The sequence below is a fragment of the Argiope bruennichi genome, chromosome 5 (genome assembly GCF_947563725.1).
Source record: "Argiope bruennichi chromosome 5, qqArgBrue1.1, whole genome shotgun sequence".
Lineage (NCBI taxonomy): Eukaryota > Metazoa > Arthropoda > Arachnida > Araneae > Araneidae > Argiope > Argiope bruennichi.
This window is the reverse complement of record NC_079155.1, coordinates 99,097,375-99,122,832: the sequence shown is the minus strand read 5'-3', so window position 1 is coordinate 99,122,832 and position 25,458 is coordinate 99,097,375. Positions and strand designations below refer to the sequence as shown.

Genomic DNA, 25,458 nt, shown 5'->3' with positions numbered 1-25,458 from the left:
ATTTTCAGCAGTTTATTCGTAAAGAGTAGTTAACAAAACTAGTAGTCTAACAAGGAAGTCATTTCGCTTTACAGCCTTTGTCTTTCTGCACCAAGCATTTCCAAAAGCATTTGTTTTATGCTTGAAAAAGAAGAATTTCTGTTGAGTAGTGATACCCACTGATACATTTTATTTTAAAATCTTACGAAATCGATGCTAAATTCATCTTTAACCAGCCGATTGAAATACAACTAATAGACTTTCTACAACTATACTTCTAGACATTTTGTGCGACTTGCAATTTCATTATCTTTGCATGGTATTAAGATCAGTCTATTAGTCTAATAAGGAAGTCATTTCACTTTATAACCTTTGTCTTTCTACACCAAGCTTATTTAAAAGTATTTGTTTCCCATTGGAGAAGAAGAAATTTTGTTGAATAATGATACACCTGATACACCTTATTTTAAAAGTCTTAAAAAATAGATGCTAAATTCATCTTTAATAAGACTATTGCAATACAACTAATAGACTTAGTACAACCATAGTTCCAGATATTTTATGCGGCTTGAAATTTCACTGTCTTTGCATTATGCTGAGAAAAATGGATTAGTCTAATAAGGAAGTTATTTTACTTTAAAACATTTGTCTTTTTACATCAGGCATTTGTTTCTCCTTGGAGAAGAAGAAATTTTGTTAAGTAGTGATATGCCTGATACACGTTACCGAATGGTACATCATATTTCAATCTTTGATTCATCAGCTAAATTCACCTTTAAGGAATCCATTATCATACAACTAATAGACTTTTTGCATTTATAGTTCCAGACACTTAGTGGGGAATGTAATATTTTTGCGCTGTATTGAGGTAACTATTAAACTTAGTTTCTGCCAAACCTTACGACCAGGAAACGGAAGATTGTTCACTATTGCCTTTTAGTGTATATTGATAGAGATAAAGCCTAATTTATCCTTAAAAGGAACGAAGATAAAAATTGCTTTCAATGTCATGATCGAATAAAATGCTCAATCGCACTCAACCATAGAATCATTTCGCTAGAAAAATTTCTATTTCTGTATAATATGCGGATAATTTTTGATTTACTAATTTAGAAAAATATAAAATATAGAAAAAGTAAATTTTCGTATTATGTATTGTTTCTAATAAGAAATTTTCTTTTCAGCAAAAACGGATACATTTGCATGAGGTTATACAACAGGCATAAACATATTATAGAAATACAGTTTGGTAAGTATCAGTGTTATTTTTTTAAAATTATACCCGTGCTTGGTTATTATAAATATGCAGTCATTAATATGTTTTATAAATCCTAATTTGTTTAAAACAATTAAATGTTCATAATAAATATTTTTATTTTACTGAAATAATAATTCTGGTGAAACCACGAGAAAAAAATTAGTAAAAGAAAGTCTCAAATGGAAACTTTCTTGAAAAACAGGATTTTTAAAAATCTGAAGTCAAAGGAATATATTGCGGATGAATGAGTTACATAGAATAGTTTATATTTCAAGGTTAGAAATAGTTTATCTTTGAGATCTTCCAAATAGTGTTACGAAATGAATTTGAAGCAGAATGGGAATCAAGATTAAAATGAAAAGAAATACATTGTTAAGTCAAAAATATATTTGAATGAATATATATATATATAATATTGAAATGAATTCTTCGGTGATATATGTTTCTCTAATACATACATAATTTTAATAGAAATATTTCTTGACTTGCATTGGAAACTTATTTTGTTATAAACACAACCATCTCTTAGAAAAGTTATAGAAAACACAAGCAAAATAAACTGATTTATCAAAGTGGTCCATTTTTCATACTGCTATTACCATGGTTATTTCAAAAATCTATAAAAGTTGTTTTATTTCAGTCAACTATTAATTCACAAGTAGTGCTACTTGAACATTGAAAGATTATAAACATAAAAATTATCTAATTATAAATAATCGTTTTCCGCAAAATAATTTATATAAAAAAATGAATTGTAAATACTAGCTATGTAAATTATAACCTGAAATTACACGACTAAATTTATCTCCATGCTATAAATAAAAATTCTGTGCAAAGTACAAAAATAGTATTCGAATTTGGTTTAACTACGAAAAGAGTATATATTATTGCTTAAAACTTAACTGTTTAATCCGTATAATGGATGTTTACTTAAAAAAAGTAAATTAAGCGACCTATATTTGAATAGCCTCATAAAAATATTTTGCCACATTAAATAAAGTTAGTACATTTTTATTCTCTTTACAAAAAGACATTTATTAAATGTATTTTTTTTTTTTTTTTTTGTAATGACAAAACTATTTCTTGTCTATAAATTTTTAAAAGAATGGCAATTTATTAACGGAATGAGCATTCACTTTAATAGTCTCAATATTATTTCCTTTATAGAGGTAGATAAAATGATGTTTTAGCACTTTTTATGAATACTTTGCATTTTTTATTCGTAAAGAATTAAAAATGAAAAGTATGCAAAATATGTGATGCAAAGTAAATTATTTCGTGCAAAGTAATTAATTAAAAATGCCAAGTATGTAATTCGTTAAGATATTTTTTTCCTGAGAGGTATTTATCTTATATGCTGCTTACATAGCTTCAATTAAATCATTGTAATTATCATATTACTTATGATCTCCTTTTATATCCTGAAACAAGTTAGCCCATACATTTCATATTATACATATTTAAATTAGTAACAGCGAAGTAGGTACAAACTTGATAGGGTGGTTTGGGTAGTTTGAAACTTGAATATTTTAAAAAGAAAATTATTATTCAACGACATTTGTGCAAGACATCACCGCATTATCATGTTGATAATAATTATATTCTGTATAAACGCAGATTGGAAGTTTGGTTGCAAATTTTGTAATATCGGTAACTAAGTTTTAGATACTTAGCTGCATTTTAAATTGATAATGTCTAGTATACAATTGGGAATTATTTTCTCTCCATATCCTGAAAAAGACAAAATAAGAATGACAACGTGATAGAATTATTCTTTTTTGCCCCATAAATCATAGTATAAAAGGAGCATTCCTCCGCCTCGTCCATGCTAAATGTTTTTTATGTCGGGGAGAAATATTTCCTCACTCAGAAAATTAATGCATATATTTCCTTGCAAAATAAAAATATTACAGCTTATGATAAGACATGAACTGCAATATGCATCTTGCTTTTAATAGTATAATGGCTTTACATGTTTTAATTATTTTTTATGTCTTTTTATATATTATTTTATATTACAGTTTTTGTGACTAGTAGACATGAATTGGATAAATACCAATGAATAAAGAGATATTCTATGGCTATATTGGCTAAAGCAATCCATCTTTATTTCGCTTTAATCCTGCGCATCCTTCCAAAAATAGTTGATAGCTTTTACATTTTGTGGAAACTACATTTCTATCCTTTCTTTTTTTGCAATTTTTCCTGTTGCGAAATCTACAAATTTCAAAATTTAAACCTATATAATTCCTCTCTCATTTAAAATGTTCTAAAACAATCAAAATCAACTAAAAAATATTTCTGCTGCAACGTTGAATGTTTATTAAATTCAATCTTGTGAGACTACCCACGCTATACGGCATTTATTGCATCCTTTTACGACTGGAAATTTTACATAAGATATGTGATTTATATTTTTAATTAGAATGAATATAGAAATATCATTAGTGGCACTTAGCATTTATTTCTAAAAAAAAGATAATCATAATCAACCATATTTTATGCTTTATTACTGGTGAGATTATTCAAGTAATCATTACTGTATTTATAAATAATGTTGGAAACCATGGAATTAGGGGCATTTTTACATCAACTTTTTTTCTTATAAAACAAGTGTAAAAGATGTATTATATTTTTATTTCAACGAATTCAAACATCAGCATCCCGAATGCTAATGTTAATGCCTTTTTGTAACAGAAATAAACAGAAAACGTACATCATAAATAAGCAAATGATGTTTATCCTAATTATTAATATATGCATTAATATTTATTTTCGAAAATTATACGCCTTTATCCATATTAATGAAAATCTTAAATGGAAAACATGGGTTTGTAATTTCTCGAGGGATTCATAATTTACACTCAGCTGTCAACGCTATCGTGTGAAGAAATTGAAAGAAGAAATGATTTCACATCAGCATTTTAATATGCTTCGCTTTACTTACAATGTATAACATCAGCAAAAGAAACACATGATGTCAGCGCCGTCTATCCTAAGCCTTTTTCTTAAAAGTTGTAAATTTCAACTAAAAATATTTTGTACGTATAAATGTAATTTAAAACCAGTTGGAGTAATCTCCCTAAAACTTTCTCACTGCTCAGTATATTTTTATTCATGTATTCCCCCATAAAATTGTGGACCTTGGTTAAGGTCATGAAAATCTTGCATGGCATTGTTGATAGCTATCAACTATAAATCTTGCATGGCATTGTAGATTGCTATCAACTATAAATCTTGCATGGCATGGTTGATAGCTATCAAATATAAATCTTGCATGGCATTGTTGATTGCTATCAACTATAAATCTTGCATGGCATTGTTGATTGCTATCAACTATAAATCTTGCATGGCATTGTTGATTGCTATCAACTATAAATCTTGCATGGCATTGTTGGTTGCCATCAACTATAAATCTTGCATGGCATTGTTGATAACTATCAACTATAAATCTTTGGTATGGATGTAACATTTTTATTTTATCTATTGTCAGAATATCAATTTTGAACCCCATTTTGTCGTCTGATTGACATCAAAATTTAGCATTGTATATAACAATTAAGTATTATAGCAACAAACACCAAATTTCATGAATATAAATCAATGCGTGTACGAATTATAACATTTACATGCATGTGAAAGTGTAGACAGATAAATTGTCACCCATTTTACAGATTTGGTTTAAAATTTAATCATAATCGATATTTTAGATGAAAAACTAGTTTAGCGAAATTCTATCTACCTAGATCATTGCATTTAGTAGCTGTCGAGTTCACTTGCACTCGAACAGCCAAACTGACGTACTTTTTCGAATAAATTACATTCAAGATATTATAGAAATCTAAAATTTGGTCTTAAGTTCGTATACCTGATTTCATCTATATGGCTCTAAACGGTTTTCAGTTATAGTGCAGACTGATTGACAGAGAAACAAATAGATAGACCAAAAAAAGCCAAAAATATGTTTTTCGAACTCAGGAAATTCTATAACTTCGAAATTCAACAATATCTCTAGTTCGAATTTTTTGCCGATAACAATTTTTTTTTCTTTTACTTCCTGTGCGCGAATTAAAAATATTAAAACCTAATTTTGAATTTCTTAATGGAAATAATTTATGCAAAAAGGGATTTTATATTTCATTTGAATTACGAATTTTCGAAGCTTCATTTTTCGCAACTATAAAGATTATATAATACTGATGACTATAATAATATATTGAATTAGAGCTTTATTTGCCTTTTCATTTCATCTATTAAAGCATGGCATATAAATGCAATTACAGTAGAACTATGATTACTTAAATCCAATTACAACTGTGGAAACTGGAATGATTTCATAATTCTGAAATCAAAGTGAAGAAGACTGCCAAGAAGGGAAATTTAATTATATATCATGAAAATTAAGTTCAACAAATATACAAACAACTGAAAAATCTCCAAGATTTTCACAAAACAGAAATCCAGAAACTAAATTATTGCTTGGGTTCATCACATACAACGCATACATGCGTAAGTTCATAATACTATACTGATACTCTTGGCGTACAAATTTGGCGCCATTCGCGGTTTCAGAAATGCGCAGTGTGGAGGCTTGGCGAAGATTGCTTGTCAAGAAATGGGGAGAATTTCCGGGAAACTCAACTCCTGATCGTGCCATAATATCGAAGGTGAACAGCTGTTCTGAAGTTCAATATTTAAATCCATCAAATAACTGAATTCTCGGAGATATATGGAGCTTTATGATATCTATAGTTTTGCAGTTGAGTTTTGTGCTATAAAGGATTACTCAATTACTTTTTGCTAAAAATTATATTTTAATTCAAGGAACCAATGTCACCATTTGTCTTCGTTTTACAAATAAAAGAAGATGCACAATGTATCAATATGAGCAAAATAAATGGTGTCGTGTATTAATATGAACAACATGGTAATCTCAAGTGTATTTAATGTATTTTAATTATTGAAATAATCTCCTTTATTTAGGAAAGAATGGATGAAGTTCATATACCGATCTACCTTTATCAGTTTCCCTATTTTGCCGGGTTTTTTTTATTTTCTCTCTTCTTATCCTAAAATCTATTCAAATAATTGGAAGTCTATTATATAGCAAAATACACACACTCTGAACTGACGGAAATAGATATTTCTAGATATGTCAAGTAAACAAACTTTCAATTTCAATGCAAAAGTGAAATTTTATGATTAGGAATGTGTAAGGTATCGCCACATATGTATGGCTACACATCGGTTCTTTTGATGATCGCAATATCTTCTCCTTGTTTATTTCTATTGTTGCAAACACTTAATATTAAATCCGAAATTGAATTACAATAAAATTAAAATTTAGACTAATATGTGCCATTTTGAGAGAATCACAATGATAGTGACAAAAAAATTCAAAAATTACTAGTCTCTTTACAAATCATTTTAAAATTTTCATATAGGAAAGGGGGAAATATCTGAATGAATTTTTAACCTCTAACTGTTTTATTTTCTTTACTATCTAATGAGATGACATCTTCTATTTTGGGAATTTTTTCTTATTTTGATTCAAATGAAAATCCATTGAATACTGACTTATCTACGTATTCGAAGTAATTTTAATACTGAATTATAATCGTTATGAATGGTTTATTTTTTGCTTACAACTATCAAAATTCGATAAATCGACGCACGTATGGCACTCGGGCAAAACAATTAAGCGGTTAAGCGAAAAGACGTTAATTTGAAGAAAAAGTGAATTAATATTTTGAAGAAATAATATCAGTAAGTAATATAATATTACAATTAACATTATTTTTAATTACATTTCTGATTCCTTGAATCATTCGATTCAAATACCACAGAATATTTTTACTCCCAAATTTTCTCTCTGAAAGATAATGGAAATTTTCTACCTTTCCACTACTCAAAAACGTAATGACAACTCACGTTCTTAAGGAGTTGATATTCAAAAGAATATTCGCTTGACTAATAGCTATTAAGTAAATGTATGTTCAGATAACTTTTGAGTGTTAGAAAATATCCTTGTCCCTAAGCTTGTCTGGGCGAACATCCCCAAAGAAGAAAGGACAGACTCGGATATTCAGTCAATCACAATTAACAAGAGAAAAGGAATTTCGAATAGATATATAGAAATCTCGGGCGACCCCCATGGTTTCTTTGAATGGGCGTTTGGGGTATTTCAGTATTGACAGAATTAAACTTGTGTAAGAAAGACGAAATTTTATATTAAAAACTAATAGTTGTGAATATTTTATATTTTTGATAAGGTTCAAGCATTGAATGAACTTTAAATATATTTTGTTATTGTAGGTGATATAGCAAGAAGTGCGCAAGAGGCATGCCATTCTGCTTTCACTGAAATATACAGTAATCAAGATTTTATAACGCTAGTAGGTAAGAATAACTTTTGTTCAACATGACCAATTTTGAGAGAAGGATTGTCTTATTTTTTTCTAGATTTTATGGTAAATGTGAGATGCCTAAGTGCTTGTTAAATAAGTTATTTTAGACATTTTTGTTTTTCTATCTTTCTTAATCAATATGTATTTTGTAAAGTAATTGAATTTTCAAAACGATAAATGTAATAGATCAATGGAAAAAATTCTTTTATATATATATATATATATATATATATATATATATATATATATATATATATATATATATTTGTCTAAAAATGATTCCTCGACAATGTCTGTTTTTCCTCACAGAAAAAATCCCTCTCTTTGAATCCCTGCCTGAGGGTGACCCTTGAAAAAGTCTTCAGGCCGGATTCTTTTTTTATATTTTTTATAATTTTTTTGGTTTAATTTTTTTTGATTTTTTGTTTTTCCTATTAACTTGATTCTAATACTTTTGTTTCAATTCATCTGTGTTTTAGAAGTAGCTGCAATTGCGCTCTCTAAATACTATGAAGTTCTTTTTTTGGTTTTAGTTTAAATAGGTTATAAATTTTAGTTGCGATTTCGAAACTGTTTTTGTTTCGTTTTCATTTTAGTTTCGTTTTAAAACTTTTTCTTACTTAAGATTGGTTACTATATATATATATATATATATATATATATATATATATATATTCCTAATATAAATGTTACTGAAGTACCATTGCATTAAAATACAGAAGTATTGCAGTAATTTAAAGGTACAAGTTGATGAATATATTTTATTAGGACTTTTTATTGATTGGCCTTCTAAACAGAAAACACATGACAAGTGTGATCTTCATCAATATATAATAAAGTGTTTTTATGAGAAAAAAATGTAAAGTCATATTAATTCATAAATTATATCATTGCTATTGCATTAGTAAAATTTTTAAATTATAAACAATTTTAAAGATATCAAAGTATTATAATCACTTTTGAAAAATCGATAATATATTTAGAAAACACATAAAAACTGAAAGATGTATTACCAAAAGTATTTAAAGAATGTGCTGCATTCGCCGTGATTATATAATATCAATAATAATAATCGTTGTTTTTATTTTCAATAAATACTAATAATTAATAATAACTGATCAGTATGGTGAATATATAAATTACATAAACTAGTTATTATTAATAATAGCCGATGAATGTCATTAAAAATATTAAATATAATAAAACATATACTGAAAAAAGATGTTGATAATTTCAAAGAATAATTATAGGATAACATAATTATCAGTTCAAAGAATGGAAACTATTGGGAAAATATTGAAGAAAATAGAGCCTATTTTGTCGTAGCAGTATAAATTTTTTAACTTTTCTATAATGTACTTACATTTATTAATGATTATTATTACATCAAAATAAAATTTTCTGCATAATAATCCTCCTATAACATAAAAATAAAAAAAATTGGTTAGTTTTATCGTAATTTTTATTTGATGGCGGGAAAAAGATTATGGAATGATGTAAATATAAAATCATTATCTTTTGCTTTCTTTTTTCTACCGAGATAATAAAAAAAAATTAGTTAATTAATTTGTCTGCTCTATGCAATAATTATTCATTCCTTTTTGATGTTTTTGACATATTAATTCCTAAAGATTAATTTGCCACCAATAAATTAATTACATAATTCTTCAGTTTTCGCATGAAACCTTAATTATGGGAAACTATGCATTGTTAATTAGAAAATCTTGTTTTGTTTAATTTAAAATTTATCGAAGAAATATTTTAAGAATTAAGACGCAGTATTAATCAATATACTTAACTGATTCTCTCAATTTGTTCCTGATTAATATGAAATCTTTGGTTTTGATTAATTTGAAACATGCTAATTAATTTCTTTTTTTATATAATATTTCACATTTTGGATTCAGATTGCTATCTATGCAAAATAAATATTTTTTAATTAATTATAAAGAATAGAACAATTAATCAAAACTATTGAATGTTTGTAGAACTCATTTGACTTTCATTATTATTTCCGATACATAACTTACTATGTTATGCTTAAGATTCCTCTTGAAATATTAACATCGTACACTAATTTTTAATAATTAATAACAGATTAATTATTTTTCTAAAATTGGAAATTAGAACTATATATTATTTTTTCCTACTATAATCTTGTATATTTTCAGATTGAATCAGACATATCTTCATTATTTGATGTTTGTTAATTGAAACTCAAAAGATATAATTATTATAATCGTATCTTTTTATTTAACTCGTCTGAATCTGATTTTTTGAAAGCACATTTGTTGATTCATTAATTATCCAATAACACTGTAACCGACCATATTTAAATTACTTTTTCCCTTAAAATCTCAAAAATTTAATTAAAATGGTAAAAAGTTATGCGAGATGAAAACTACTAATGTTGCCACTAATATTTTAAATGTTTTACAATTCACCATTAATCCTTCAAACATGGAATCATAAGTTATCAGAGAAGTATGTCAATTTTTGGCATTCCAAGTTCCCAGGATGGTATGAAATGATAGTGTCAAATCTTATGGAAAGTCATACCCCCTATAGGAAAGGTTGGCTCGTAGACTGGTAATGGTAATAATTGTTTTATAACTAACATTAATATGCCTATATTACTATTCCTAGCAACTGGACATTCAGTTGCACTGTTAAAAAATCATTATGTATTATAGCCCATCATTTGAATGTTGAAAGAGCAACTAATTGGCATTATAATATTTAGACCATGCTACAATTAAACACTAAAAAGTATTTTAAACTTCTTTTAATATCGAGAAAAGTCAGAAATATATTGAATAGGTTTCTAGCTAATTCTTGAAATTATTTGGCAATGGTATTATACTTTTTTAATTATAAATGCACAACTTCTAAGAACGGGGACATATTCAGCTTCGATCCAACATCGCCGGAAAAAGAACTTTTGATCTCTCAGATCAGTGCACCTTAATTTGCTTTATCTCCTTACTTTTCACATATTTGAAAAAAAAAATCATAATTAAAATTATTTAATACAAAATGTATTTAAAAGGTATTGAGAGGGCTCCCCCCCCCTGAATTTTGAATGATTGTCTAAAATCGATCACTTCCCCCCCCCCCAATTTCACAATGACCTTAAAAAACACAATCGTTTTTCTCGCCATTGATTTGCAAGAAATCTCGGGAAACTTTCGCAACAATGTAGAAATAAAATAATGAAACAAAATTAATATATATATTTTATTCTTGATTACAAATATTAAAAAAAAATGTATATAGGAAATAGATCACTGATCTGAGAGATATCTAAATCTGAAGTAACGCACATATAGCCCTGCCTAATCCTACTATAAATACATAAATAATGTTATTGAATCACAAGAATAATTTGTATTTATGTTTTTTAAATTTGTGATGGCATGACATTATTCCTAGATTTCCTTATAATAGTTTTCGGAAGCTTTAATTATCTGAACTAAGCACTTGATATTATCTTGGGATAATTCTGATTATCCGAATTGTAACAGCTTGGTAGAATCCCTCGTTATCCAACTATAACACCGAGTATTCAAACTGATTAGAATTTAGCATTATTGTACTAGACGAAGATTCTGTTTAGCGAAATAATTAGTTTGTGCAAATAGTCCAAACAGATCTGCGACTATTCTGAATGCTTCTAGTTTGTCATCCTGATTCTCTACGTACACACATTCTGTTGTGTTTTGTAATACGTTGCTCTATAGATCTAATCTTTAAATTGGGATTATCGAAGTCATGTTTTATTTTAATAATGCTTTTAAAATTTTAAATAATATTAATTATTTTACTAAAATTTTCAACATTAGTGTAGGGCTTCAGTATAAAATCAGCACATTGTTGGTAAAAGAAATTGAGAGTTCAGGCAATTACAGGCATTTACTCAAAAATTTATATTTTTATTGAAATTCGAATTTTTTCTGACTGAGACTATACAATATAGCATGAAAAATCAAAATAATGGTTCTGGTTAATTAGTAAGAAGAAAACCTCCACATTTCGAATAATTATAAAATAAGTTATTTGGTTAATTTAGTTCAGATGTGATATTTCAAAATTGTGAATCCTTTCCAGAGTAAAATCAATGCCAAATTAACCCTTTTGCCACGGGCGTGTCATATATGCATCACTTACGAACGATGACATAGCCGGGTGCATCACCCGTGCATCGATGGAAGTTGAGCTCAAAGGACGGAGGATCCATATTTGGATTAAGCTAAAATGATTTTTAAAGGCCACTAGATGACTCCCTGTGTCCATTACTTTTGAAAAGAAGATAGTTTTAGTACCTTGAGCTTCAGTTAGTTCATATTATGCCTCACTTTGGTTTTCTTCATCAGTTGTTGAAGAGAAGGGCGGGGGTAACCGTAATGTAAATAAACATAGCTGGTTCTTTAACTTTCTACATGATAGAAACATTCTCGCAGTTCTGATCTCCTTCCGAATTTTATTTATTATTATTATTTTATTTCCTTTTTGCTTCTATGCCGGCTCTGTTTGGACTTTACCATCAGTTCTATTGCATTTAGAGTAGCATTCGGATGCATTATGCGTACTTTTTTTTTTTTTTTTATTTCGGTATGGATATGGTATGGCTTTTTTATTTTCGATTTTTTATGGTAATAAAATGTTATTTATAAGAGGAAGAAAGTCGATTAATGGCAAAGATTCATGGTCTAAAGTATAGAAATCAAGCTTTTCAATAATTCTGATATGGGTAGTTTATCAGTATCTGAGCTCACTGCGTGCCTGCCTTCGATTTATTTTGTATTGTATTTTTGAATTTATTAATATTCATTTTAAAGTTTGTTAATGTATTTTGACCATTAAAACTTCGGAATAATTTGAACAGGACTTCAGAAAATCATTTCACAATGAAAATTAGTTTTTTTAAATATATATGCTAACGTAAATTAAAAGAAAAAGATGACTAAATGCTCATTTTAATGTATATGACAGCTGAAATAATAATCCAAAGAGTTACCAAAAATAACGACTCTAGGACTTAAAACTTTATTTCTTGTGATCTTTTTTCAAAATTAATCTTAGCAACGCAAAACAACCGTCCTGTGGGATGATTCCTTTCGCGCACGCTCCCGAGCGAACGTTTAGAATGCAGACACCCCGTCCCGAAAGGGTTAAAATTTAGTATGGAATAGATGGGTATGTTAATCTAAAGGCTGTTTGAATAACGAAAGTTTAATTTCTTCTGGAGAGATCGAATTGCACCGTGATTTAACATACAGCATCCAACCCTTCAGTACGAAATACCTACTTTACGCTAATATTCGTATGTTCAAACGAAAGTGAGACAGTGGTTCTTATTGAAATATCAACTTAAACTTCAGATTTAATTGGTTAAAATTTTGGCAATGCTAGGAAAAATCTGACAAGAAAACTGACAAAGAAAAAAATGCACAGATAATCCATATTTTCTATTAAATACCCTCAGAATGCGTTAATCCATTTTTTGACAAAAGAAGATAATCTTAGAACAGACATTTAAAGTCAAATTCGGGTCATAGCGTCATAGCTTTCCGATGATGAAGTAATAAGTGCACTAGTGACTAAAAAGTGATTACATTTTAGTAGAAAGAAAGGCTGTGATTAAAAAAAAACATATCTATAATTCAAATGAAATAATGCAGTAAATCCAATATACTTACTTTGTTCTTTCGGAAATATTGAAACTATTGAAGCTTAATTGTTCCAATGGCAAATATTGTGTTTACTTTTGCGCTGGGCGTTTTTCGAAAAATCCATTATATGATTTCATTTCTATTTCACTCAACAATGCATTGCATTAACTATTTTATACCAACTTTTACCTAGCATATACCGTACTTTATTAGAGAAAATTTAAATGAAAAGTATTTCACCAAATTCTGATGGTATCGGAGACCCGTTTTCATTTAAGTTTATCTTAACTCGTAACTGCTGACGGGAGTTAAAAAGACTCCGCATTATTCATTAGCTCTGATTATCACGTGGTATTTTGTCCTTGAATACAATCATCTCCTCAGAACCTTCAAGTTGTTCTTTCAGCGACATGTTGGCAAATTTTAAGTATGAATACATGCGTATAACCGAATTATTATTTTTCAAAGTTTTCGTTGCTATTTATGGAATTATTGGCTAAATAGTTGTCAATTGATTGATTGAATAAAGAAATATTCTTAAAATAATATTTTAAAATGTTGTATTCTTCATTTTTTGCTTGCTAAATTCTAACAATTACTAACATTAATGTCGTTCCGTGATATGCAAACTCATTAAAAGATTGTTTAGGTTTTTCTTTCCAAAATTTAAAATTGTTACAATATTTTTAGTATTAATATTTATAATATTTTCAGTACCTAATGACTTTTAGAATGTATTGTCTTTCCAAAATAAATTCCAGCACTTTTTACAAAAAACAAAAAAGAAAAATAACAATGGAATCATTTTGACTCCCTGTCTCTGGCCGCTTGAAGAAATTCATGTCTCCAGTTACTGGTTAAACAGATCTGAATGTAAATTTTTCATATATTTTGAACACAAATAATGAATCTTAACACTTTAACTGTCGTGTGAATCGCCTGTGATTCACACCTAATTTCTATGATGACCATTCCTCTACTGCAAGTAAGAAGTATCACAGAGGGGATCATCTAATTATGTAGATGCACTATATTACAAGAATGAGTTATGCTAGAGAACGTATTAAGGCTGCCAAATAATTTTTAAATGAATTATTGTGAAAAGTTTGTAAGAATATCTTTGTTGTTGTTTACGTAGCTCCTTCAGCTCCGTCATCGGGCTGCCCGCAATTGGTCGAAACGAATGGTCTACGAGTGCAGGTTGGAAAGGTTGTCTCATCATCGTTCCGCCCGGAACTCTGCCGAGACTCGGCGGCCAGAATAGTCGGATGTCGATCTCATGATACCATTGATTTCTTGACCAGCTGCGCTTCTGTGACTGATGTCCAAAGTAATGGAATTTTAATAATTTCTCTAAAAATAAATATTATAACTATATATATTTATAAAATATCAGTTATTGCAAATTAATCTTTTAGAAGTATTTCATCAATTTTCTACGTTTGGTAAATGCTAGTTGTAGTTTCTTATTATTTTCGTACTTGTTGTAACTTGAAACTGATAAAGTGTTAAAATTTATTATTGGTATTTTTTGATAATTCAGTTGCCATATATATTTTCAGTTTAGCTTTCTGGAATTGAATTGTTTACATCATCTATATTCAAATACTTTCACCGAATACTGTGTTAATTAGAAATTCTGTTTTTTTAATTATTTAATTTATAAATAATAATAATCTTAAAAAAACCAAATTCACATCAGTCGCCGCCAATTCATGTAAAAATATTATTTTGCATGCATAATATTGGAGTTAAAATTACCTATCAGTTCAAGCTATACAATATTTCAATATGTAAAATTCAAACAAATAAAGAAATTAGCATTTCTTGAATTACAAATTTAACTTATTATTCTCTAAAGAGGCAGGATAGAATGACATAAATTAAAAGGAAAGAGAAAGGAAATACAATAAAATGATCTCCTAAACAACTTGAAATTCTTTAAATAAGATTAATTTTTATCAAGCATTATTTCTTTAAATGAAAACAACTTCGCTTATTAGAATTCTTTGAAAGGCCATATCGAATTGAATTTGAGGCATATTTCCAATTAAGGGAAAATTGAAAACTTTTTATTAATTGCTTTTGAATATATGCCGTATAATGTTTCTTCGATAAATTGGATTTATAATATGCATATAATAATAATTTGGAGTCAATTTTGTGTTTTCCTGTTTCTGAAGGTTTCCTTTGCCATGGTGACTGGGAAGAAAATGGTCGTAGTTACCTAGTAACTGGTCTCAGAAATTCGAGGAATAAATACTGCTTTGTGAGTAATATATAATTCCAGCGCTGCTTCCTTATTTTTGTAATTCCCTTTCTTATTGATAGAACTGTTTTTTTCATAGATACTTTTTATCATAGTCTCCTTATTTATTTCAATTTCAACTCCCAGTTTCAATTAAAATTATTTGTACTTCTTTTCTTCTGTAACTTAAAAAGCTTCAAAACATAAAATCTAATTTTATATTTTGATATCCAGAACAGTTTTTTTATTAAAAAATTATATTCCATAACTATTTATAGTCTGAAAATATGATTAATTTTTCTTTAGTATATGATGCTTTCAAGAAAATTCTAATTACAATAAAAAATATGTTTCCAATTTGAATGCATAGCAGAATATTTTAAGTGGGAAGACATTGATCCAATTTTTGTCTCTTCTATGTTTTAAATAGTTATTTCCTTAAAAATTGCTTTCAATGTCTAATTTAACATTACAGAGGCACTTTTGGGATCTTTTTTGCAAAATAAAGTTATTGTAAAGCGGATTTTTTGACATTTTTTTCTGAATCGTTCAATTAATTTTAGATTTCTCAAGAATAATATATATCTGTATTAATATCTAATAAAGTTTCGGATTTATTTTTGTAATATTTAATAGCTGAAAAAATTTCTCGTGATGGCTTAGATATATAGTTCTGTTACGATTTATTTTTTGAAATAATAATACAAGAAAAGTGGGGGAAAAGGTCTTAATACTATTTAAATATTTAAAACCTTGACAATAATCTTTTTCCACCTACTGACCTCCTATTTAAAATTTGATAGTTCTAAAGTCTATCATTTGATCATAGATTTCGTAGCATAATGGAATTTTATAATTTTCCTCCGATATGTGTGGGTTCTCTTAAAATAATGAGTTACATGATAATCTGAAATTTAATCAAATCAATTTGAATTGATGCGTAGATAAAATATTACAAATGTTATTTCTTCCATTATTTTTAAATGATGAATTGCCCAAACTTTATTTGGAAATTCTCGAATATATATATATATAAATATATTGTTTAATTCTTGCAACTCAAAATCCATTGCATAAAGATCTAGAATTCTCTGAATCAGCAATGTTTCATTATAACATAAATCAGCTAAAGTTCTTTGCTATCTCGGCATTTTTTTCAATTTAGTGCTTTTAGGATTTAAACCCCCCCCCTCCCCCACGCACTCATCAAAAAATTCTGATTGAATTTAAAGTTTTCTAATAATTTTCAAGAATTGCATTTTCAGATATACGAATGATCAGAAGAAATTCAAATAAAATATATTCTTCATATAATGCATTCTCATATAAAATCATTTTTTATTTATGCACTCAAATTTATGATAAAGTTTCTTTTTTACTTTTGATAATTGCAAAAAGAGGAGAGATTACTCGATACATTTCAGTGAATTTAAGTTTCAGGTTCAATTCTTGCGCAAACAATGTTCTTCTAATTGCATTCATTTTAAAATAAAATATCTTTCATAATTTGGAATAACCGAATTTTGAGAAATAAAAGAAAATATAGACTCCTAATTTATATTTTGAAAAAAAAAAATTAAAAATTTTGTATATTATTAAAACGTTTTGTAAATTATTAAAAACTTTGTATATTATTGTATATCTTTGATTACTTGTAACTAGAGCAATTTTATGTACTTTCACATATTTTATTATTGTTTAGGTGTACTGGAGCAGTGATAAAACGACTCATCTTTCTGGAATACATGACACATGTCGACGTACAGTAGAACCAGGCGTCACAGGAAATTTTACATTCAACATCTCTTCCGCAGGTAAAACTATTTTAATTTAAAAAATGATGTTTTAGGAGTATTTAATTAAAGTTTTAGTGATAAAAATAAATTTCCTTTTTATTATTATATAAAATGCAAATAATTCAAAATATTTTATATAACGCGACTTACGCAAAGAATTGTGCAGTTTTTGAACCTGCAAACAGATATGGATAAAAAGCATCAGTTTAATAATTGATCATTTTTGCTTATGTTATAGAAATAAACTACACATATGCTTCACTGTAATATTTTATTCGCTTATTTCTCACATAATCTCCTTTATTGTGTGATGTGTGCACAGAAATGCTGTAAAAATTGGTTATGAATTCCACTTTCGTTCAGGATTTCATTCCTTCAATCTTTGAAATTCCTATTTGAGCTATTCCTATTCCTATAAAGAATTTATGATAGTCCAGGTATCATAATTACTTGTACATACGCATAAATATTGTTTGTATTTATGCCGATTTATTGTAAATAAACCAGTTATCCTTTTGGTTTTCTTGACTCCGAATTAAAAGGTATCAGCAGCCCAAACCTCAAATTACTGATGATGTAATTTAACTAAAACTTCAGCATTACATGCTACACTTGATTTATATGTTCAATCTGTTACGGATCATTGAGTCCAATGATGAATGAACACTCTGTGTAGGAAAATAATTGTGTACAATCTTATACTTGAAGAGGCTCAACCTTAATGTATTCATCCAGGGGACAATATCTTGTGACTGGATATATATAGGGTTAGCATTATTACAGTTAAGGATTCATTTCATTCTTATGTCATTAGTGCAGAAAAATATAAGGTTACTAATGACACTTTGAGATCTATTTAGTTAGGTGTTCATAATCCAATGACGGATAAAGCTGCTCTATAGGGAATTCATTCTATACAATCGTAGGCGCGAAGATTTTCAAGCTTCATCATATATATATATATATAATTTCGAGTTCGAATTTTTTGACGTATACATTGCATACTCTATATATCATATAAGAGAAAGTAAAAGTGAGTAATCAAAAACATGCTTTATATTGTATAAGCTGAAAGAGTACGATGTTTCCTATGACATAATGGATATCAGCGAAATCACACCCATAAGAACATAAAATAAAAGCTAAGAAAATAAAGTTGAAAAAATATTTGACACTCATGATTTTTTCATAACAATAACATAAACTGGTGACTTACAGTCGATAAAAACTTAAGCAAATAACATAAAATGATGATGTATTAAAAAAGTAAAATAAATTTGTAATGAAATTTGAAAGATTGCCACAAGCAGTGCTATTAGAATTTAAATTAGAAAAAAATTACTTTTTTAGATTTCGGATATTCTAATTTGGATTATTAAAAAATTTGCGAAAAACTAAAACTTATAATCGAAGCTCCGAATTTTTTGAAAGAAGAAATATTTAAATTTAAAAAAGAATTGTGTTTAGATAGCTTTTACTTTAAATTAGAGATAAATTTTTGAATAAATATGTAAAAAAAAAAATTGAGAAAGATAACGAAGTTAGAATTCTGGATGCAATTTTTTTTATTTTAATTCGTGAAAAGGGAAAAATTGAAAGGGAAAATTGAGTGTTTTTATCAATTTCTCGAAATTCAGCAAATTATGTCAGAGATGCAAAACAAATCTCTTTTTATGGCAAAATTCTTGGTAGTTTTTCTGTAGTTATCATAAAACTGTAAGATGCACTTCCTTTGATTTCTCTCATTTATACTCCTGCAAATAAATGAGAAAGATAATCAGAAACCGACAAAGACTTTTTTTCTTTCTTCTATTTCAGGTTTTAAACTTCTGGATTTTGAGTGCTATTCACTACTTTACTATGACTATAATTTCAATTATTTTAACTATTGTTTTCATTTGTTTTAGTTATTATTTTCAATGATTTTATATATTATTTTCACTTATTTTAACTATTAATTTCAATTATTTTAGCTATTAATTTCAATTAGTTTATTATTATTTAATATTTTAATTATTACTTTTAATTACTTTAATTTTTACTTTTAATTACTTTAATTATTACTTTCAATTGTTTTAATTAATATTTTCAATTATTTTAACTATTTTCAATTATTTTAATTATTATTTTCATTTATTTTAATTATTATTTCCAATTACTTTAATTATTATTTTCATTTATTTTAATTATTATTTCCAATTACTTTAATTATTATTTTCATTTGTTTTAGTTATTATTTTCAATAATTTTATATATTATTTTCACTTATTTTAACTATTAATTTCAATTAGTTTACTATTAATTTCAATTAGTTTACTATTATTTTCAAATATTTTAATTATTACTTTTAATTACTTTAATTATTACTTTTAATTACTTTCAATTGTTTTAATTAATATTTTAAATTATTTTAACTATTATTTCGAATTATTTTAATTATTATTTTCATTTGTTTTAGTTATTATTTTTAATGATTTTACCTATTATTTTCAATTATTTTAACTATTAATTTCAATTATTTTATCTATTAGTTTCAATAATATTATGTATTATTTTCAATTATTTTAATTAATATTTTTAATTATTTTAACTTTTTTCAATTATTTTAACTGTTATTTCCAATTATTTTAATTATTATTTTCAATTATTTTAATTATTATGTTCGATTTAGTTTTATTCTATTTAATCTCAGTTCAAACTTTATGCTTGTAAAAACTATATATTAGCAGCGACCCCGTATACATGCACAGAAAAATACTGCCTCTTAAAATAATGGATAGAATAAATCTAAATTTTGCTACTTTTCTTTTTAAATTCTGTTTCAAATTCATAATTTTATATTTTAGAATGAAAATAATCCTTATTTTTTATATTTTTTCAGGTTTGTGCGATAGCTTACTGAACAGAAGTGGAAACAACAGAGGACCAGATATGATCATTTCTGTGGCTGCCATCGTTCTGCTCTTCATTCTGTCTAGCAATTTGGTCCGGTGACAATTATATTGAAGAAATCAAAAAACGCAAATAGGGAACTAAAATTCCGATTAAAGATAGAAGTCGGATTTTATCAGAATTCCCTCAGTGCCTGCTTATGCAAAGAGGGAGACACTTTAGATGTCCATTGTGAAAAAACTGAAATAATTTGTGTAACAAAATGGATGTTTTGTGCCGTCTGAAAATACATCACAAAAACTTTCATTTAAGCATTCCAGTTTCACGGAGACGCATTTTATACAAAAGTGATTTTTGATTTATAGTAAGAATGGTTTTTATTTCTCTTTAATGACCAATTTTTATAAAAGTGTAGGCTATTAGGTGATTTAACGTTCATTCCAGGATATATAAGGCAAAACACTGTACTTAAGAAAAATACAATTTAAAAACTTAAAAGTAAATTATTTCGTTTTATGATAAAGAAAAATATTTTATTCACTTCAAATCATAAATATCTCAAAGCAAAATAATTTATTTTAAGTAAAAGTGAAATAAGTCAAAAGTGTTCTATTTAAAATTTAAATATGTTTAAAGCAATTTATTTAAAAATTCAAATAAGTTAAAAGTATGTTTTTTTCTTACAAATAAAAAGTAATATATTTCGGATTTTTTTTATTTATAATGATAACTTTAAAATAGTCCGAAATAAAAATTAACAAATTAATTTCTTTAAACGGCTGTCTGCATGAAAATGTGGTTCTTATCTCGGAGATTATTGGTTGAAATAAATTGTGGTTAAATGTGAAATTGGAGAAATGTTTTCTACTTATTATTTTAATTTATCTTTCATCAGGATTTGATGTTCGGTCCTTAGAATTCGATGAATTTTGATTATTTAAGCATCTTATAAAATTGTTTTGTAAACTATCAAGTTTCTTAGCAATGATAATCCAAAATTAGAGCAGGCATCGTTGATAAAATACTTTTATGATATTTCAGTGATATATTTACGGTATTAAGCGGAATTCAAAATAATAGATAACTTCGTAAAATATCGCGCAAATTTTGTACTAATAAAATAAATATGATTTTTAGTTCATTCCTTTAAGCAAAGCGCATTGATGCTCCGTTGGTAAATTCTAAATTCGGCAAAGGACCCATATACTTGTATTTATCGAAAAAATATTATATTTATTTATCTGATGTATATAAAATACATAATGCAGGATAAACATTTATAATTTTGATTTTTTATTAAAGTTTGGAGAATTTGGTTCAATTCAGCTTTTATCATCATTATTCGACAACATGTAAAAATTGCGATATATTTAACTTACACTTACTATTTTTCAAATACAGAAGCTAAGGTTCCGCACCTCTGTAGCATTTAGTAGGTCTGCAAGACTTTCCAATCACTTTTAGTGGTAAAATCATATATAAATGTATATGCAAGGATTGAACCTATGATGCATAAGTTAATGATGATTTTCTGAAACGAATAGTATTTTCATGTAGACAGCCTTTATATTTATTCTTATATGATATTATATTATACAGTTATCATGTGTAATCAAATAGATTACATATATTCCGTGTGAATGTCATATTAAGTTTGGAATGGTTAAAATTAAAAAGCAAGCACTAAAAAAAAATAATTCAATTAAAAATTACATGGCAAATATTTATAAAGAGTTTCAGAATTAATATTAAATGCTGAAATTATTTTTGAAAATATTACAAATCTATCCCTACTGCTATATTAAGGAAATAATATATTTGCTTTAAAGATTTAGATTATTGAAAAAAAAATTATGGTATATAAAATGTGTTTAAACGCTTTAATATTCATCTATTGAATTGATTTAAAATTTATTATATAGCGAACTTTATTATTTCATCATTGTCGCAATAAAATGCATTCCAAGAGGCACTATTTATTACCCAAAAAGTGATTGTCACTTTTAGGACTCTGTGATGTTCACCAAATTGATGGTAAGAACTAATGATATTGAAGTATAGTAAAATTTGATAATAAAACTCTATGTTTTACCATCAATGTTTCTAAAAAAAACTATTTCAAAAGAGTTATTTGTCTATTAGGAATCTAATGTCTCATTCGTATATTACGGATGTAAAGAAAAAAAATTTATGTAATATATGACTTAAAATGATGTGTAAATATGATATTAAAAATATATTTTGTGGGAAGTTTTCCCATAAAAATCGATCTTGACTCAACTTTCTTTAACTATTTTATTTTTCTCTACTGACTAACTAACTTCGAAACCTGGAGTGTTATTTAATTTTTAAATGAAATTATATTGTCATTAAACGATTTATTTCCATCTTATTAAATTGAGAAGAGGTAAGTATGTGTCTATATATGACACATGGTTAGATAAGTCTATATATGATTTATGGATACTACGTTTAAGGATTTATTGTATATTTATTTATTTTTAAATCAAAAAGGAGAAATAGCAAGATAATTATTCATTGAACCATGCAAGTCTGGAAAATTAATGCACTAAGCGACAATACATGAAGATTCGTATTAAACGTCTATAGTAAATATGTAATGTAATTTTATTTAATTACAATTGGTATGAATTTTCAAAACATTCAAATATTATTGCATTTTATTATGAATATTTTTAAAGAATTAATTTTTATTAGAAAAGTTTAAAAAGTAAAATAAAATCACTGATTAATATTTAGAGGGAAATTAAAAAAAATTTCTCGGCAAGCTGGAAGGCAAAGTAGATTCCTTTACATCTAAGTTACTATTTGGCTACATAAATTGTTGATGTTAGAAACAGTCAAAATTAGGGTTTGAAAATCTCTTCAGAAACCCCAAGTTCTAAGATATTGCAGTTATCGAAACACTTTAAACATAAAATTCGTTCGTCTTAATGAGGCGCAAATATTGCTAATTAGATTTATTTTTCTATTTTCAATATTAAGAAAGTTAGAACGAAGTGAAAATTTCAGCCCCCCAAAATTTCCAACCCTTTTAAGCAAGATGGGCCATTTACGAACTCGTCTGAAACTATTACATTTCTGGCAACATATTCCAAGCCAGTTAAATTCCAAACAAAATTTCTCTAGTTGTCTTTTCACGAGGTAACATGAGCAAACGTTTTATATACAGGGTGATCAAGAAATAACAGCTGTTCGGAGTCCTATAGAGTGTTATGTACTGGACTAAATATAACAAAATTTGGTAACCATACACACACACACAAAAAAAAGTACCAAAAAACACCGATAGGGGAAATCCTGGAGCTGCATGCTCATAATATGTGGAAAAAGAATATATAACTGCCAATGGAAACAGTAAGTAGCAACACACCAAATACCAATGAAAAACGTTTATTATAGCAACTTACAAATTTGGATCAAGGCGACCACCAACTTGATGTTTCAATAATTGCATGTGGTACACGAGGTTTCCGACAGTGGCTCTCAGCATATCGGTATTTATTCGTCTGCCATGTAACGTTATTTGATCTTTTAAAATAGGAATGCCAGGAATATGTCCTTAATACACAACGCCTTTCAACTGAAGCAGAACCGCCTAACAACCAGAAATTGCCAAGAGTCAGCTCAGTGTCATCAGTTAATGGATGTCATCTTATACGGATAAAATTTCAGAATCTTACGCAATATCTTCTGCATCGTCGAGAACGGGGTATCTGTCGTGATATTGAACGTGCACTGCTAATAACCTGCTTATTAGCTATCGCCTTATCCATAACGGCACTTGCAACTTCTTCAAATTTTTCCTGCTTGATAACTTTAAGTCCTCGGCCTGGTTGCACACCAAAAAAATTCCTGTTGTTTCAAATCATTCAACCATTTTTCGTAAATAAATTAAGGCCATCGGTCCTTTGTGTAACTGTTTTTACCGCCGATATTCACGAAAAGCAGCACTGGCATTTTCATCCCGCTGATAAATCAACTTGATTAATAAGGCGCGTTCACGTAGTGACAACGCAATCGACGGGTGAATTCTTGCAGAATGATATAAATTCCAGCAACCCTTCCTTTTATCTTCGATGACATGTCACAAAGTGCCCGTATAAGCAAATGACATAATAAAGATTTCGTTTGCAGCGTCAGGATTTCCCCTATCGGTGTTTTCTTGATACTAATTTTTTTTTCTTGATAAATAGACAAAACAGCATACTTCATTGTGTAAGGTGGCCAAATTTTGTTATATTTCATCCAGTCCTTAAGGCGCTACAGGGATCCGAACTAATCAGTGAAGAACTGCAGAAATTTCCCAAGGTCTTGTCTTGAGAACCATTGCAATAGGTAGTATTCCTGTTGGAATATACCTAAAAATTACCAGTTCTTTAGTTTTGAGCAGTAGTTACACAAAGCCTCTATTTCAATAAAGAATTATTCAATTTTTATAATATATTTCATTTGGTCGTTTACAAAATTGTAGATTCCATTAAAAATAATTTTTATTCAACTGTCAGTCACTGATGCTTTGAATCTACCATATATGGCTTTCCTGCATGGACAACGCCAACGTAATGTATATTTGAGAGATCCAAAGAATCGAATAAAAGAAGAAGAGTTGACAAAAAAAATGGACAATTGTCTAAAGATCTGTATTATCATGCACTAAGTTATTTTCTGCAACAGCAAACTTCGTTGTTTGGTAAGGCTCACTGGTTTCACGGTCATCTTGTGGTGCCTTAATTTCTCGTTTTAACTGACTGTCTCCCTTAATTAATCACAGTTTACGCAAAAGGTTTTGGCCAGTCGAACAGAAAACAAATATTTGCCGATCATTCCCGATGTATACTATTATGTCTGTCCTCCAATAGAAAAAAGATAAATCATATTATCATGATTAAACTTTGTTGGAGGGAAAGCAATATTGACAACTCTATATTATTTAGTCAATAGTCCATTTCCACTTTAAAGCTATTTGAATGAGAGAAAATTCATAATTTTTCATTTGTTAACGAATATCTATATATTATTTCCCATTAAAAATGCTAATTAAATTTGAAAAAATACAGAAAAATCTCACAGAACATAGCCAGGCAGTTACTTTTTAAGCCTATGATTAAAATTATCATGTGAAAGGAAAAAATTAATGTTACCAAAAGTTAGTCTGTTATTCAATAGCATTATATTTTAATAT

General features: G+C 27.5%; 1 protein-coding gene across 1 annotated transcript in view; it reads left to right on the top strand.

Moving 5' to 3' along the window:
- LOC129968954 (uncharacterized) overlaps window positions 1–20,707 on the top strand; it is a 356,033-nt gene extending 335,326 nt beyond the window's left edge. The window contains exons 9-14 of the mRNA XM_056083325.1: window positions 1,164–1,228; window positions 7,553–7,636; window positions 14,455–14,646; window positions 15,500–15,585; window positions 17,267–17,378; window positions 20,242–20,707. Coding sequence (XP_055939300.1) covers window positions 1,164–1,228; window positions 7,553–7,636; window positions 14,455–14,646; window positions 15,500–15,585; window positions 17,267–17,378; window positions 20,242–20,354 — 652 coding nt within the window. The 3' untranslated portion in view covers window positions 20,355–20,707. The remainder of the gene's footprint in view (window positions 1–1,163; window positions 1,229–7,552; window positions 7,637–14,454; window positions 14,647–15,499; window positions 15,586–17,266; window positions 17,379–20,241) is intronic.
- The last annotated feature ends 4,751 nt before the right edge of the window (window positions 20,708–25,458 follow it).